This window comes from Callorhinus ursinus, unplaced genomic scaffold (assembly GCF_003265705.2).
Source record: "Callorhinus ursinus isolate GAN/ISIS: 27379988/994484 unplaced genomic scaffold, GSC_fseal_2.0 scaffold8, whole genome shotgun sequence".
NCBI classification, from domain to species: Eukaryota; Metazoa; Chordata; class Mammalia; order Carnivora; family Otariidae; genus Callorhinus; species Callorhinus ursinus.
This window is the reverse complement of record NW_027397070.1, coordinates 29,475,420-29,488,277: the sequence shown is the minus strand read 5'-3', so window position 1 is coordinate 29,488,277 and position 12,858 is coordinate 29,475,420. Positions and strand designations below refer to the sequence as shown.

At 37.2% G+C, this 12,858-nt stretch overlaps 1 protein-coding gene across 3 annotated transcripts in view; it reads left to right on the top strand.

The window, feature by feature from the left end:
• The window catches only part of GCH1 (GTP cyclohydrolase 1), a 45,800-nt gene that overhangs the window by 23,655 nt on the left and 9,287 nt on the right, over nt 1–12,858 (top strand). For all 3 annotated transcript variants that reach the window (XM_025870010.2, XM_073895244.1, XM_073895243.1), the window contains exons 2-3: nt 3,349–3,458; nt 8,453–8,508. In XM_025870010.2, coding sequence (XP_025725795.1) covers nt 3,349–3,458; nt 8,453–8,508 — 166 coding nt within the window. The remainder of the gene's footprint in view (nt 1–3,348; nt 3,459–8,452; nt 8,509–12,858) is intronic.

Genomic DNA, 12,858 nt, shown 5'->3' with positions numbered 1-12,858 from the left:
CTTTGTTGGTTATGACCAACAGTAGGAAATAGAATGCCATAAATCCTTGTTTCCAGGGTTACCTTCTTGCTGCTGATAACAGGCAGGAAATTAAAACAATCTGTGATAGTGTTTTGTTCTTATTAGCCACAGATGGTAGCTTTCAGATATGTTGGAGCAAAACATAAATAAATATAGCAGGGAAACTTCATTATTGAAGAAAAATGATTTGGCTAGGTCAAGTTTATAGCCTGGGTTCACTTTTATGAAATGGGATATAGGCAACATAATATTCCTCCATTACCACAAAGCATTAAGACTTATGAGGGTCACTAGTTTTTTTCTTTTTGGTTTAATTTCCAGTATGTAAAACATTTACATGATTTCAAAGTCAACTGTGTAACAAATTATGTTTAAAGATGTCCTCACTTCTATCCATATTTCTTCTCTCCTGCTTTCTTAGTCTTTTATGGGTTAATCATTTTTATTAGCTTTTTGATACATTCTTCAAGTGTTTCTTTTTGAAGATAAGCATGTAAATGTATATATGTTCATATCTCCCCCTTTCCACTTTCTTTACACAAAAGGTTGCAGGTTATTCTACAGCCTTTTAAGATTATTTTTAAAAGTTTGCTCCATTAAGGGATAACTTAAATTCAATAAAATTCACCAAATTTATGTGTACAATGTAAATTTTGACAAATACATGCAGTTGCACAGTCACCAGGATAATGAAGGTATAGACTCTTTCCATAACCCAAAAAAGTTTCATTCCACCCTTTTGCAATCCATCCTGCCTCCCATCCCTCGGTCCCTGGTAAGCCATCTGTCTGCTCTCTCTCTTTATACTTCTATTTCCTAGAATTTCATGCATAGTTTTTTGTATGTGTGTATATGACTTCTTTCACTTTGTGTAATTCTTTGGAGATTCAGCCATATTAGTACGTGTATTAGTAGTCATTCCACCTTACTGCTGAATGGTACTCTATTGTTTATACATGCCAGTTGATGGGCATTGTCCTGTTGCTTTTTTTTTTTTTACTTTTTTATTTTGAAATAATATTCGACGTACAGAATACTTACAAAGATAGTACAGAGAGTATCTATGTACCCTTGCCCCAGTTTCCTCGCGTGTTAACATCTCATACAGCCTATGGTACAGTTATCATCCCTTAAAAAATTAATATTGGTACAATACTATTGACTAAACTACAGACTTCATGTGGATTTTAGTTTTTCCATTGCATTTAGTTTTCATGTTTCTTTAGTTTCCTCTAATCCATGACAATTCTTCAGTCTTCCCATGTCTTTTTAGAAAAGTACTTGTTGGGGTATTTTGCAGAATGTCCCTCAATTTGTCTGGTGATTAGACCTCAGTTATACACTTGGGGAAGAACACTACAGAGGTGACGTGCCCTTCTCATCGAATTATACCAGGAGCTACATGGCATCAATATGTCTTATTACTGGTAAAGTTAACCTGGATTACTTGGATAAAGTAGTGTTTGCCAGGTTTCCTCACTGCAGTTACTATTTTTCCTTTTCTGTGGTCTCTTAGAAGGAAATTACTGCTTTTTAAATTCTGATGTGTATTCGTGTGCATGGGACACATGGTTTAGTGACTCTTTCAACCTTACTTATAATAATAGTAATAACAATAGCTACCACTCACTCCACTTACTTTTAAACACATGTGGGTTATCTCATTTAATCCTCAGGATACCCCTGAAAAATGTAGGCATTTTTTTCATGCCCATTTTACAGCTTAGAAGATTGAGGCACAGCGTACTTTGCTGAAGGTTCAAGAGCTAGTTAGTGATGGACCCAGATGCTAACTTAGCCTAACTTGAGGACCAGATTTTAACATGGGCCATATGGTTGTTGTCAGAGCTTGGAATTGGGGATGCTCTCGTTCTTTGCTGGAGAAAACAAATGAATGCTGCTTTTCAATGATTCTCTTTGGTTCTTTAAGAAATAATTTTGTTTGTTTTACTTTCAGGAATTTTTCATATGTAACTGAAGATTTTAATAAGTTATGTCTGACTTTAAAATCTTGGGGAAATCCAAGATATTTTGGGTAGCACTAAGGGTCTATTTTTTAGACTTCTTTCAGAAATATGACTGAAGGTTAGGGCAGAGTATTCAGAATAGAAAACTGTTTTTGGAGAAGTATTTACTTCAAGAATGACACTGAGCCTTTTCTTCCCTGGATTTTATCAGCCTCTCCAACCAGGAGTGTTGTGTTTGTCTGTGTGTATCTAAACCCTGCATGTTCACTTTTGTTGACCACACTAATGACTTTTCCACTACACAATCAAATGTATCTCTGAACAGCCTGACTCAGGGGATGATAACTGTGGTTAAATGATGATTCAATATCTGTGAGCCTCTATTCTAGTACCAGCGGGGCCACTGAAGGTCAGGCTGTGTGGGTGGACGTTTGCACTTCTTCCCTGTGACTCACTCCTCAGCCTGCCTTTCTGAGGGGACATAGCTGTAGGTGGCTGCAAACCTCAACGCACCTCCTCCCCTATGTCTCATCATACTATGTAGATGGGTATCCCCAAATCCTTGAAATCACACAGCTTGGAGTCTTGAACATGTGTAGGCTGCCAAGATGTCCAGATACCACTGCACTTCTTAAAAATAAAGCTTTTTTGAAAATAAAAATGAATCAAAAGCTATAAAAAAAAAAGAAAACTTTTTTGTTTCTAAATGTCTGTCATATGCCTGGCCATATGTACTAGAATCCAGAGGTCAAAATCCAATCTGGACAGGCATATACATAAAAATTGTAGCATTTATTTCCTTAAGGAAGAAGGCAACTGTTTAAGTCTGATGCTTGCATACAGTAACTAGAAAATTTTGTAAGAGTAGATTATTTAAGGGATAGATAATTTATCAAGTTTACAGGTGTCTAGATCTGACCTCAAAGTCAGATGGCTAAGGACTTCTGGCCTCAGAAGTCAGATATGGTTTTCTACACATCCATTCTAGAGAAACTGTTAGGTACAAGAAAATGTAAGGAAGAAAGTGAAAGCAGCTCATTTCCATCACCAGAAATAGCCACTCTTTTGTTTTGCATAATTTCTCCTTCTGTCATGCAGCAAACACATTTGTTTGTAATCCTGCATTTGTTATGTAATACTATATCCTAAGGAGTTTTTCATCATTTGAAGAGAAAGACTCTTAATTTGGTGGGAGAAAAACAACTAGCTTTAATTTGCTTTCCCTTAATATTTTAGTTAGGATTAATGTTTTGTCTTTGTTGACTGTCAGTCTGTATTTATCCATGGAGATTGTTAGTTTTTCTACCCTATATCTTTCTATAAAATTGGAAATGTTACTAAAGCAAACCTCTGATTTCAGATGTCCTAAATGATGCTATATTTGATGAAGATCATGATGAGATGGTGATTGTGAAGGACATAGATATGTTTTCCATGTGTGAGCATCATCTAGTTCCATTTGTTGGAAAGGTAAGTTTTTCTCTGTTTCCTAGGAATTTTAAAAAGCACATTAAAGTTTTAAAATTAGGATTATTATATTTAAGATCATCACCTGCTAATTCCTAATATCCCAGATATGTAGAGGTACACATAAACATTTACTCTTTATCAACCTAACTAATCTAATAGCTTGAAACTAACAAAACAAGGGGTGTCGGGGTGGCTCAGTCCATTAAGCATCTTCCTTTGGCTCAGGTCATGATCCCAGGATCCTGGGATCAAGCCCCACATCAGGGAGCCTGCTTCTGCTTCTCCCTCTCCCTCTGCCTGCCGCTCTGCCTGCTTGTGCTCTTTCTGTCAAATAAATAAATAAAATCTAAAACAACAACAACAACAACAACAAAAAAAACCCCACAAAGTAGCAGAAAGTCCTCAGGGCAAACATTTCATAGTAAATACCATGTTAATCGGTTAAAATAATGAGATTAAAGTTTCATTTTTTTTTCCCTAGGTAGCTGCTGCAGGCTCTGAAAACCTTTGCTCTTTATTTTGACTAAATAATGTTTGACCCAAGATATACTTTTGTATAATATGGCATGAGCAGCAATGATTGCAGAATTTCTTGTGGCAGAGGTCATAGTATTAGTGGATTTAATTTGTTTCCAACCTTTTCTGTATTAGGAAAAATGAACCTAATGCAAACTAGATAATGTTATCTAGCTTGTTTTACTTAAAGATCCCTTTGAAAACATGTGGATTTAGGACCAAGAGTAGTCTGTCCTTCCCCCCATGATAATTTTATTTTATTTTGACTTTTTAGTAATAGTTTTTAAACAGAAGACTTATAGGAAATAGTGTTACAAGTACCTATATACCTATCACCTAAATTTAATGTGTTAACATTTGCTTCACATTTTTTTTGTTAAAGTATTTTATTTTTTCACTTTTTTATAAAGTGAAACATAGAAAAATGCACAAATTATAAAGGCATTCCTTACTACCTCACAGATGAAGAACTAGAACATTATTACTATCCTGCAAGCTCATCTTGTGCCCTTTTTAATCCCTAACCCATCCCTTGTCCCCACAGGTAACCAGTATATCAGTTTCAAACACTATAGATCATTTTTCTTGTTTTTCAACTTATAAATGGAAAGAATCTACAGCATGAAATCTTTTGTGTCTGGCTTTTTTGTTGTTGTTGTTCCACATTGTAAAAGTCATTGATGTTATTGCCTGTCATTGTAGCTTATTTTCATTGCTATATATTGTTTCATTGTACAAACATATCACAGTTTATTCTGTTTTGGTAGATATTTACATTGCCCTCTCTCTCCCTCTCTCCTCTTACAAACAGTACTGCTACTAGCATTCTTTTGGTGCATACATGCATGCATTTCTATTAGGAATATACCTAGGAGTGGACTTGCAGGGTCATGGAGTATATGCATATTCAATTTAATAAATACTGATCTTTAGTTTTCTGAAGTGGTTGTACCACTTTATACTTCATATACTCTTAGGTAAGTCTCAGTCACTTCACATCCTTGCCAACACTTGACACTTTCAGTCTTTTTAAGTGTAGTATTCTGATGTGTATGTAGTGGTATCTCTCTTTTTTTAAACCTTTTGTTATAGAAAAGTTCAAATATATAAGAATAGAAAGGCTAGTATGATAAAGTTCCATGTTTCCTAAAACCGACTTCAATAGTTATCGATAAAGGACCAATCTTGTTATATATAAGTTCTCACTGGACTATTTTGGAGCAAATCCTAGATATTATATTATTTTTTTCCATAATTTCTTCCAGTATGTGTCTGTAAAAGATAAGGATTTTTAAGGAAATGTAACTCAGATTTGATTATTAGCCTGAAAAGTTAGCAGTAAATTCTTCAACATATTAAAGAATATAAAGTATGTTGTAGACAGCATGACTCTTCATCACTAATTATTAATACACATTTCTAAAATATTTTCTTATCCACACTAGCACTACTATAAACAAAATTAACAGTAATTCATAAATAGCATCTAATAACTAACCCATATTTACCTTTCTGCAATTGTCTCAACTGTGTTAATGTTGGTTTGTTTAAATCAGAATCCAGGGTGCCTGGGTGGCTCAGTTGGTTAAGCGACTGCCTTCGGCTCAGGTCATGATCCTGGAGTCCCGGGATCGAGTCCCACATCGGACTCCCTGCTCAGCAGGGAGTCTGCTTCTCCCTCTGACACTCTTCCCTCTCGTGCTCTCTATCTCTCACTCTCTCGCTCAAATAAATAAATAAAATCTTAAAAAAAAAAAAAGCACTAAAAAAAAAAAATCAGAATCCAAGGGCACTTAGCTGACTCAGTTGGTAGAGCATGTGACTCTTGATCTCGGGGTTGTAAATTTGAGCCCCATGTTGGATGTAGAGAGTACTTAAAAATAAAATGTTTAAAAATAAATAAACCAGAATCCAAATAGGAGTCACACATTTGCATTGCTTTGGGTTGTTAATGCTTCTTTTTTTTTTTTTTAAGATTTTATTTATTTATTTGAGAGAGAGAGAATGAGAGATAGAGAGCACGAGAGGGAAGAGGGTCACAGGGAGAAGCAGACTCCCTGCTGAGCAGGGAGCTCAACGTGGGACTCGATCCCGGGCCTCCAGGATCATGACCTGAGCCCAAGGCAGACGCTTGATGACTGTACCATCCAGGCGCCCCAAGAATTAAATTCTTGAAGAAAACATAAAGATGGATATGGAGACAGTATTTTTTTTTATTTTATTATTTTTTTAAAGATTTTATTTATTTATTTGAGAGAGCGAGAATGAGAGATAGCACGAGAGGAAAGAGGGTCAGAGGGAGAAGCAGACTCCTCGCTGAGCAGGGAGCCCAATGTGGGACTCAATCCTGGGACTCCAGGATCATGACCTGAGCTGAAGGCAGTCGCTTAACCAACTGAGCCACCCAGGCGCCCTGGGTTGTTAGTGCTTCTTAAGTCTCTTGTAAAAGTAGTTCCTCCCTCCCACCCCTACATTCTCTTACTGAAGAGACTGGGCCAGTTGTCCTGTGGAGTGTCCCACCTTCTGGATTTGTTCCGTTCAACCTTTGGATTTCCTATAAACTAGACTAGATCTAAAACTTCCTAATATGAAGGCTAAACATTTTTACTAAGAGTAGTTCATGGGGTTGCTGACGGCTCTGTATTCCATCTTACCAAGAGGCATGCACTGACTGGCAATCCCACAATTAATGATGCTGGCCATGTGACATCAGAGCTCAGGTTTTTCAAGAAGGGGGGGAACTTTGAGCTTATTACTTTTTACTGTAAGTGAGGGATTTAAGGATAGAGGGAGTTAGTGATTTGGCTGGGGTTAGACCTAGGAGGTTGATCCGTGCTCAGCCTCTCACCACTATATCCTGTTACTTTCTGCTATGATTATCTCCGTGATTGTGTTCTTGCTAACTTTTTAAAAAATATACTATTCTGTGAGGATTTTCTATAATCAACATTTAAATGACTTAGGATCTTCAGAAAGATAAAAAAAAGTACAAACAATATAAAGTATGGCTTTGCATATAAGTATAAAAATTTCAAGTGGTACAGAGATCTAAGTTCTGTGGGAAAGTTTTAACTCTATTTTTCTTTGAAATACCCAGCGTTCAGGTGCTACTTTACTTTCTCTTTCTGCTGACCAGGAAGGTGATGAATTGGTATTCTCAAACTCTCAAAGCAAAGTGCTAATAGATGAAAAATCATTAATTACTACTAGATCAATTATTTACATGTATAGTATTAGCTGAACAATTCAACAAATGCAGGCAAACCATGATGCAAATGAATCTATGATTTTATATTAAGCTAATTGATTGCCTACAAATGACCATTTATTAGCCTTTTTGTAGAACTAATGTTTTCTCATAATTGATACATGGCTCAAAGAGAGGTAACATGGACATAGGAGATATTAGTGACTTTTAAGATTACAGAATTGGCTTGGCCTTAGGTAGGTCCTATGAGAACTTAGGTCTTAAGGTCCAGGTCTTGAAAGTCACATTTGTAGCTGTGTCCTTTATCTCCCATCAGGAAGATAGTGTTCTCCAGCAGCTTGGAAATGAGGCCACCAAGCATGACAGAGAGCATGGAGACCCTCTTTCTGGGCAATGGGGTGGGATTTTTAAGGTAGAATAGCAATATTTACAGTTACAGTTTCAGCCATTTAAAGGAAGCTTTCCTGGGGCTCCTGGGTGGCTTGGTCAGTTGAGAGACCAACTCTTGATTTTGGCTCAGGTCATGATCTCAGGGTTGTGGAATCGAGCCCTGTGTTGGGCTCCCCACTCAGCACAGAGTCTGCTGGAGATTATTTCTCTCTCTCTCTTCCTCTGCCCCTCCCCCAACTCATACTCTTTCTTTCTCTCTCAAAGCAAATAAATAAAATCTTAAAAAAAATTAAGGATGCTTTCCTGGCTATATTTTAATGTTGTTACAGGATAATTTGCACTGTCTGGAGAGTGTGTCCCCTCAATAGAGGAAGGACTTTAAGAATTATATCAAGAGTTTAACTTCACCAGGAAATACCATGACTGTATTTCAAATTTGTCATTTCATTAATAGTCATTCATGTATATTTTCCTTTTACTGCATATATGTAATTTTCTAAATATTTTTGTAAGTGCTTCATTTTCTAAGTTTTTTTTTAAAGATTTTATTTTATTTATTTATTTGAGAGAGAGAGAGAATGAGAGACAGAGAGCACGAGAGGGAAGAGGGTCAGAGGGAGAAGCAGATTCCTTGCTGAGCAGGGAGCCCGATGTGGGACTCGATCCCGGGACTCCAGGATCATGACCTGAGCCGAAGGCAGCCACTTAACCAACTGAGCCACCCAGGCGCCCCCTAAGTCTTAATCTATGTATCTTAAAGATACATTTTTCATTGTGTTGAATTACATAATGCATATACTGTATTGTTTCCTTATTTCCTTATTTTGTTACAAAGAAGCATTGGATTTTCACTTAACTCGTGATTTCTGTCCCTTTGAAGGTTCACATCGGTTACCTCCCTAACAAGCAAGTCCTTGGCCTCAGCAAACTTGCAAGGTAAGTATGACTGTGGTGAATAGGAAAAGATTTGTAGGACCTGCCCCTATTATGGCAAGAGTCTCATAAGGCTTTTTTGACTGGTGTGGATCTAACTTGGAAGTCACATTGCTACTTAAAATTTATGGTTGCAGAGACAAACATATTTGGAGGACCTGAAACACAAATCCCTTTTCTTTTCACCCCTCACTGCCTTCCTCCCACACCTTCCAACCCTCTTCCACCAGCACATCCTTAAAGTTTTAGCTCATACCTTTTTCTGTAGAGCTTTCCTTGACTGGAAAGGATCCGAGGATGCATTCAGTCCAGCCCCCATACTTAAGGGTGGTTTAGCTAACTGGTGGGAAGAGGAAACTTGTGCAGGGGTCTAATTGCACTGCACTGTTTTCAGACTTTTAATCAAACTACTGTTTGGGGTCTCAACCCCACTGCACCTGGGTGTCTCTGGGCATCTCTTGGGGGTCCTGCAGGGCCATTCATTCACTTCTAGTTTCTTTACCTCTGCAGACACAAGACTGTGCTGTGCCTTTCTTGACTTTCTCAGCAATATTCCGAAACAATACTTACTCTCCTATTTCTCTCTTTTCTACTACAGTCTTCTTTCCCATTCTTTACTGTGGGTTCATGCCTTTTAAAAAATTCCTTTGCTACTATTTTTATTTCAGCTTTAGGAAGGAGAAGTAATGAACAAGTATGGTCATCTATGTTTAACTGGAAATCAACTTGAGAATGTGTTCATATATCTCTGATAGGCTCAGTCACCAATACTTCATTGCCCTTAAATATTCTTTTTTTGGTAATTTCTTTGTATAGAGTTAGTGAGTCCTGGGTATGGGGAAATGCTAGGAGGTGTGTGTGTGTGTGTGTGTGTATGTGTTGAGAGAGAATTAAGAACAAAATGAGTGAGGGGCGCCTGGGTGGCTGAGTTGGTTAAGCGTCTGCCTTCAGCTCAGGTCCTGATCCCAGGGTCCTAGGATCGAGCCCCGCATCTGGCTCCCTGCTTCACAGGGGACTCTGCTTCTCTCTCTCCCTGCTTGTGCTCTCTGTTGCATGCTCTCTCTCTCCCTCACTCTCTCTCAAATAAATAAAATCTTAAAAAATAATTTAAAAAAACACAATGAGGGAATAGGTGATGAACATATAGTCACGTGCCCATCACCCCTTAAAATAAACCAAGCTAGGTGTGGATAATTTGAGGTTATAGTGACTGTATCAAAATTGGAATAAATGAATCTTTGTGACCAATTAACTATACAATGGCTCTGATGGGTTCCTGCTTCTTCTCCACTTAGACACTGGGATTCACCACAGTCCTGAAATGGTGGTCCAGTTTTTTTTCAGTTCTGTGCTGGAATCTGTAAAAACCACCCTGCCAGTCTGACAGCTGCTCTCCACAGCTCTTCTTTTTACTTTGTTTTCACTTCCACTTTCTCACTCATTTCCTCTGTGGATTAAGGAGAGAGTAGGTAGAGGAGAGAAATTTAACTTCCCTAGTTTCTGACCTCATTCCTGCTCAGCACTCTCTCCATCAGACAGGGCTATTGGTACCATGAAAAGATGTTTTTATATCATAACTGTAATTTCTTCACTGCAGAAAGGCTCTTAACACAAATCAAGAAATATCTCACCACTTTTCAGTGATCTGTACCCAGTGGCAGTGCCAAGGGGTGGCTGAAAAATGGTATTGGTGGTGATGGCAGAAAATAATCCTACTGTAATTTCTCTTAGCCACCCCCTCCCTAGTAACTTACTCCTAAATAATAAAGTCATGTCAACTGTGAATGGAAGTGTCTTTACTGAAATTGGTTATTCTTACTGTTTTATAAGACACAGTCTAAGTAAAGTCAGTGTGGTTGCCCTGTAAACCTAGCTCCACGCCCAGCCCTGTGGCATGCTGCCTTCCAGCAAGATTGCTAATGCTATGCCTTTCCTATATGGAAATTCTGGCACTGCTGATGCTTTTAACAGACTGTCCATATGTGAAAGGTATGTAGTGGATAGTTTTCACATTATAAGGAAGCTTGGTAGACCATATTAAGCCTTGGTCTTAATGTAAGTAGCCTTCTCTAGAAGACCACGCTGTGTAGACTATGGGTAATACTATGGAAATGGATTCTTGAGTAATCCAGTGAGACCTTGGAATAAACGGTAATTTAGGGGTAGAAAGGAATAATCTTTAGTGACTTCTTTTCCTAGTGAAATGGAAAGATCTCTAATAACTAAGCTTTTATGAAACAACACAAAAGAGTTGATTATTAGCATGGGGATTTGTCCTTATGCTAATGGGATTAAAACTTAAAAAAAAAAAGGAACACTAAACCAAAGAACAGAGTGTATGTTACTTTGAGATATTTGTAAAAAAATTGATTGAAGGGTCTATTAAACAGGAAAGAAGGCTAAGACTTTATCCAACCACTTATTTCTTATAAGAAGTAGGAATATTTAGGGAATGAAGAGTAATAAAGAAAGCTGGATGTCTTGGCAAAACTTCACTGCTCATTTTAATCTTGTATGTGAAGTCTGTTATATGCTTGCCTTTAAATGAATGACCTTTCAGTGCCAGGGAAGTCAAATATCAAACAGTAAAGCCTTAAGTAACAAGAAAATGCCAGAAGTGAGTTGATCTGGTTTAACTCTAGTAGAAGTCTAGAGTAAATGTAGTTTGAATAGAAATTCCTTTTGTTGGGGTCCATGGCTGGCTCAGTCAGAGGAGCATGTGACTCTTGATCTCAGGATCATGAGTTCGAGCCCCATGTTAGGTGTAGAGATTACTTAAATAAATCTTAAAAAAATAAAATCTTTAAAAAAGGGTCCTTTTGTTGCTGAAAATCCATTGAACATATATTCATTTTCTTGCCTTAGAATAACTGAGTGAACATAATTAAATCTTGAATATAGAACTGAAGTGCCTCAGGGTAGCCATGGTTAATCTACTTATTGAGCATCGATTGTGAAAGGGTATTGTGTCAGCTACGATGGCTGCTAGAAAGGACACTGCCACTGCCTTCAAGGAGGGTGGACAGTGTGAGGCAGCAGGTACCTCTGAAATGCCTGGTTTGGAGCTCCTAGTTCAGAGGAGCCAATATAACTGTGGCCTGGCAGGGTTGAAGAGACCGAGAGGTGGAAGGCTGAGCAGAATTCTAAATGAAAAAGAAATTCCTTTAGGTATAGTTAATACATAATAAGCAAAGGCAAATAAGAGGGTAGGCACAAGGCCATATTCCAGTGGATAAGGAGCAGATTGATAGAAATAAGAGATTTAGGCAGGGATGACTGCAAGATAGTTGGAAAGATAGGGTGGGCATTAGATTACAAGGGGAACATTCTTTTTTCCTCTATGATAAAAGTAACATACTTACCAATTAAGCTTAAATACAAATGAGTGAGTAAAGGGAAAGCCTTCCTTTCTATTTCCATTCCTCAAAATTAAAACTAGAGAGCTCTTGTCTCTTGACTAGAGATTGTCCTTCTGGAAAATTTCTTTGCAAGCACAAACAGAGCTCTTTAAAACTAGCAAAAACTAAACAGAATAAAAAAGGGAGATCATACCCCACATTCTATACTACAACTTGTGTTTTTTATTTGTTTCTTAATTTTTTATTTTTTTAATTTTTTATTGTTATGTTAATCACCGTACATTACATCGTTAGTTTTTGATGTTAATTTTTAATTTTTTTAAAAGTAATCCCAACAGGGGGCTCAAACTCACATCCTGAGATCAAGAGTCACATACCAGGCCCCCCTTGTTGGTGATTTTAATTTAAAAACTTTGAAATCCCTTGGACATCTTTTAGTCCAGAAAGTCTGAGTTCATTTTAATGGCTACATAGTATTTCTTTAATTGTTTAATATAATTCATTTAACCAGTCTTTGATAGAAGTATAGTTTATGGTTTGAGACTATTGTCAAAAAAAGGGAAAAAATGCTTTCGTGAATATGTTTTGTATATTGTAAATTACTGGAATTAAATTGTGGGGTTCAGGGTAGCTGAATTTTTGATATTATCAAATTGCTCCCCCCCAAAAAGCATATCAGTTTATATGGTCAAAGGGTGTGTGTTTCTCCACTTTTGCCAACAGTGGGTTTCATCACACTTTTCAATCTTTCCCAAACTGATAAGTGAAAAAAGGTACCTAGTGTTTTAATGTATTTTTTTAAAACTTGCATTTCTTTAATAGAGTTTGAATCCCTATAGAAACTTCCCGCTTTTAGTTAGCTTTGCTAATTTTTCTGTTGGATTGCTTGTCTTTTTATTACTGATTTGTATGAACTCTCTGAATGTTAAACCAGTTAGGTCAGGTGCTGCAAATAATTTTTCCAGGCTTGTCATTTGTCTTCTGATTTTGTTTT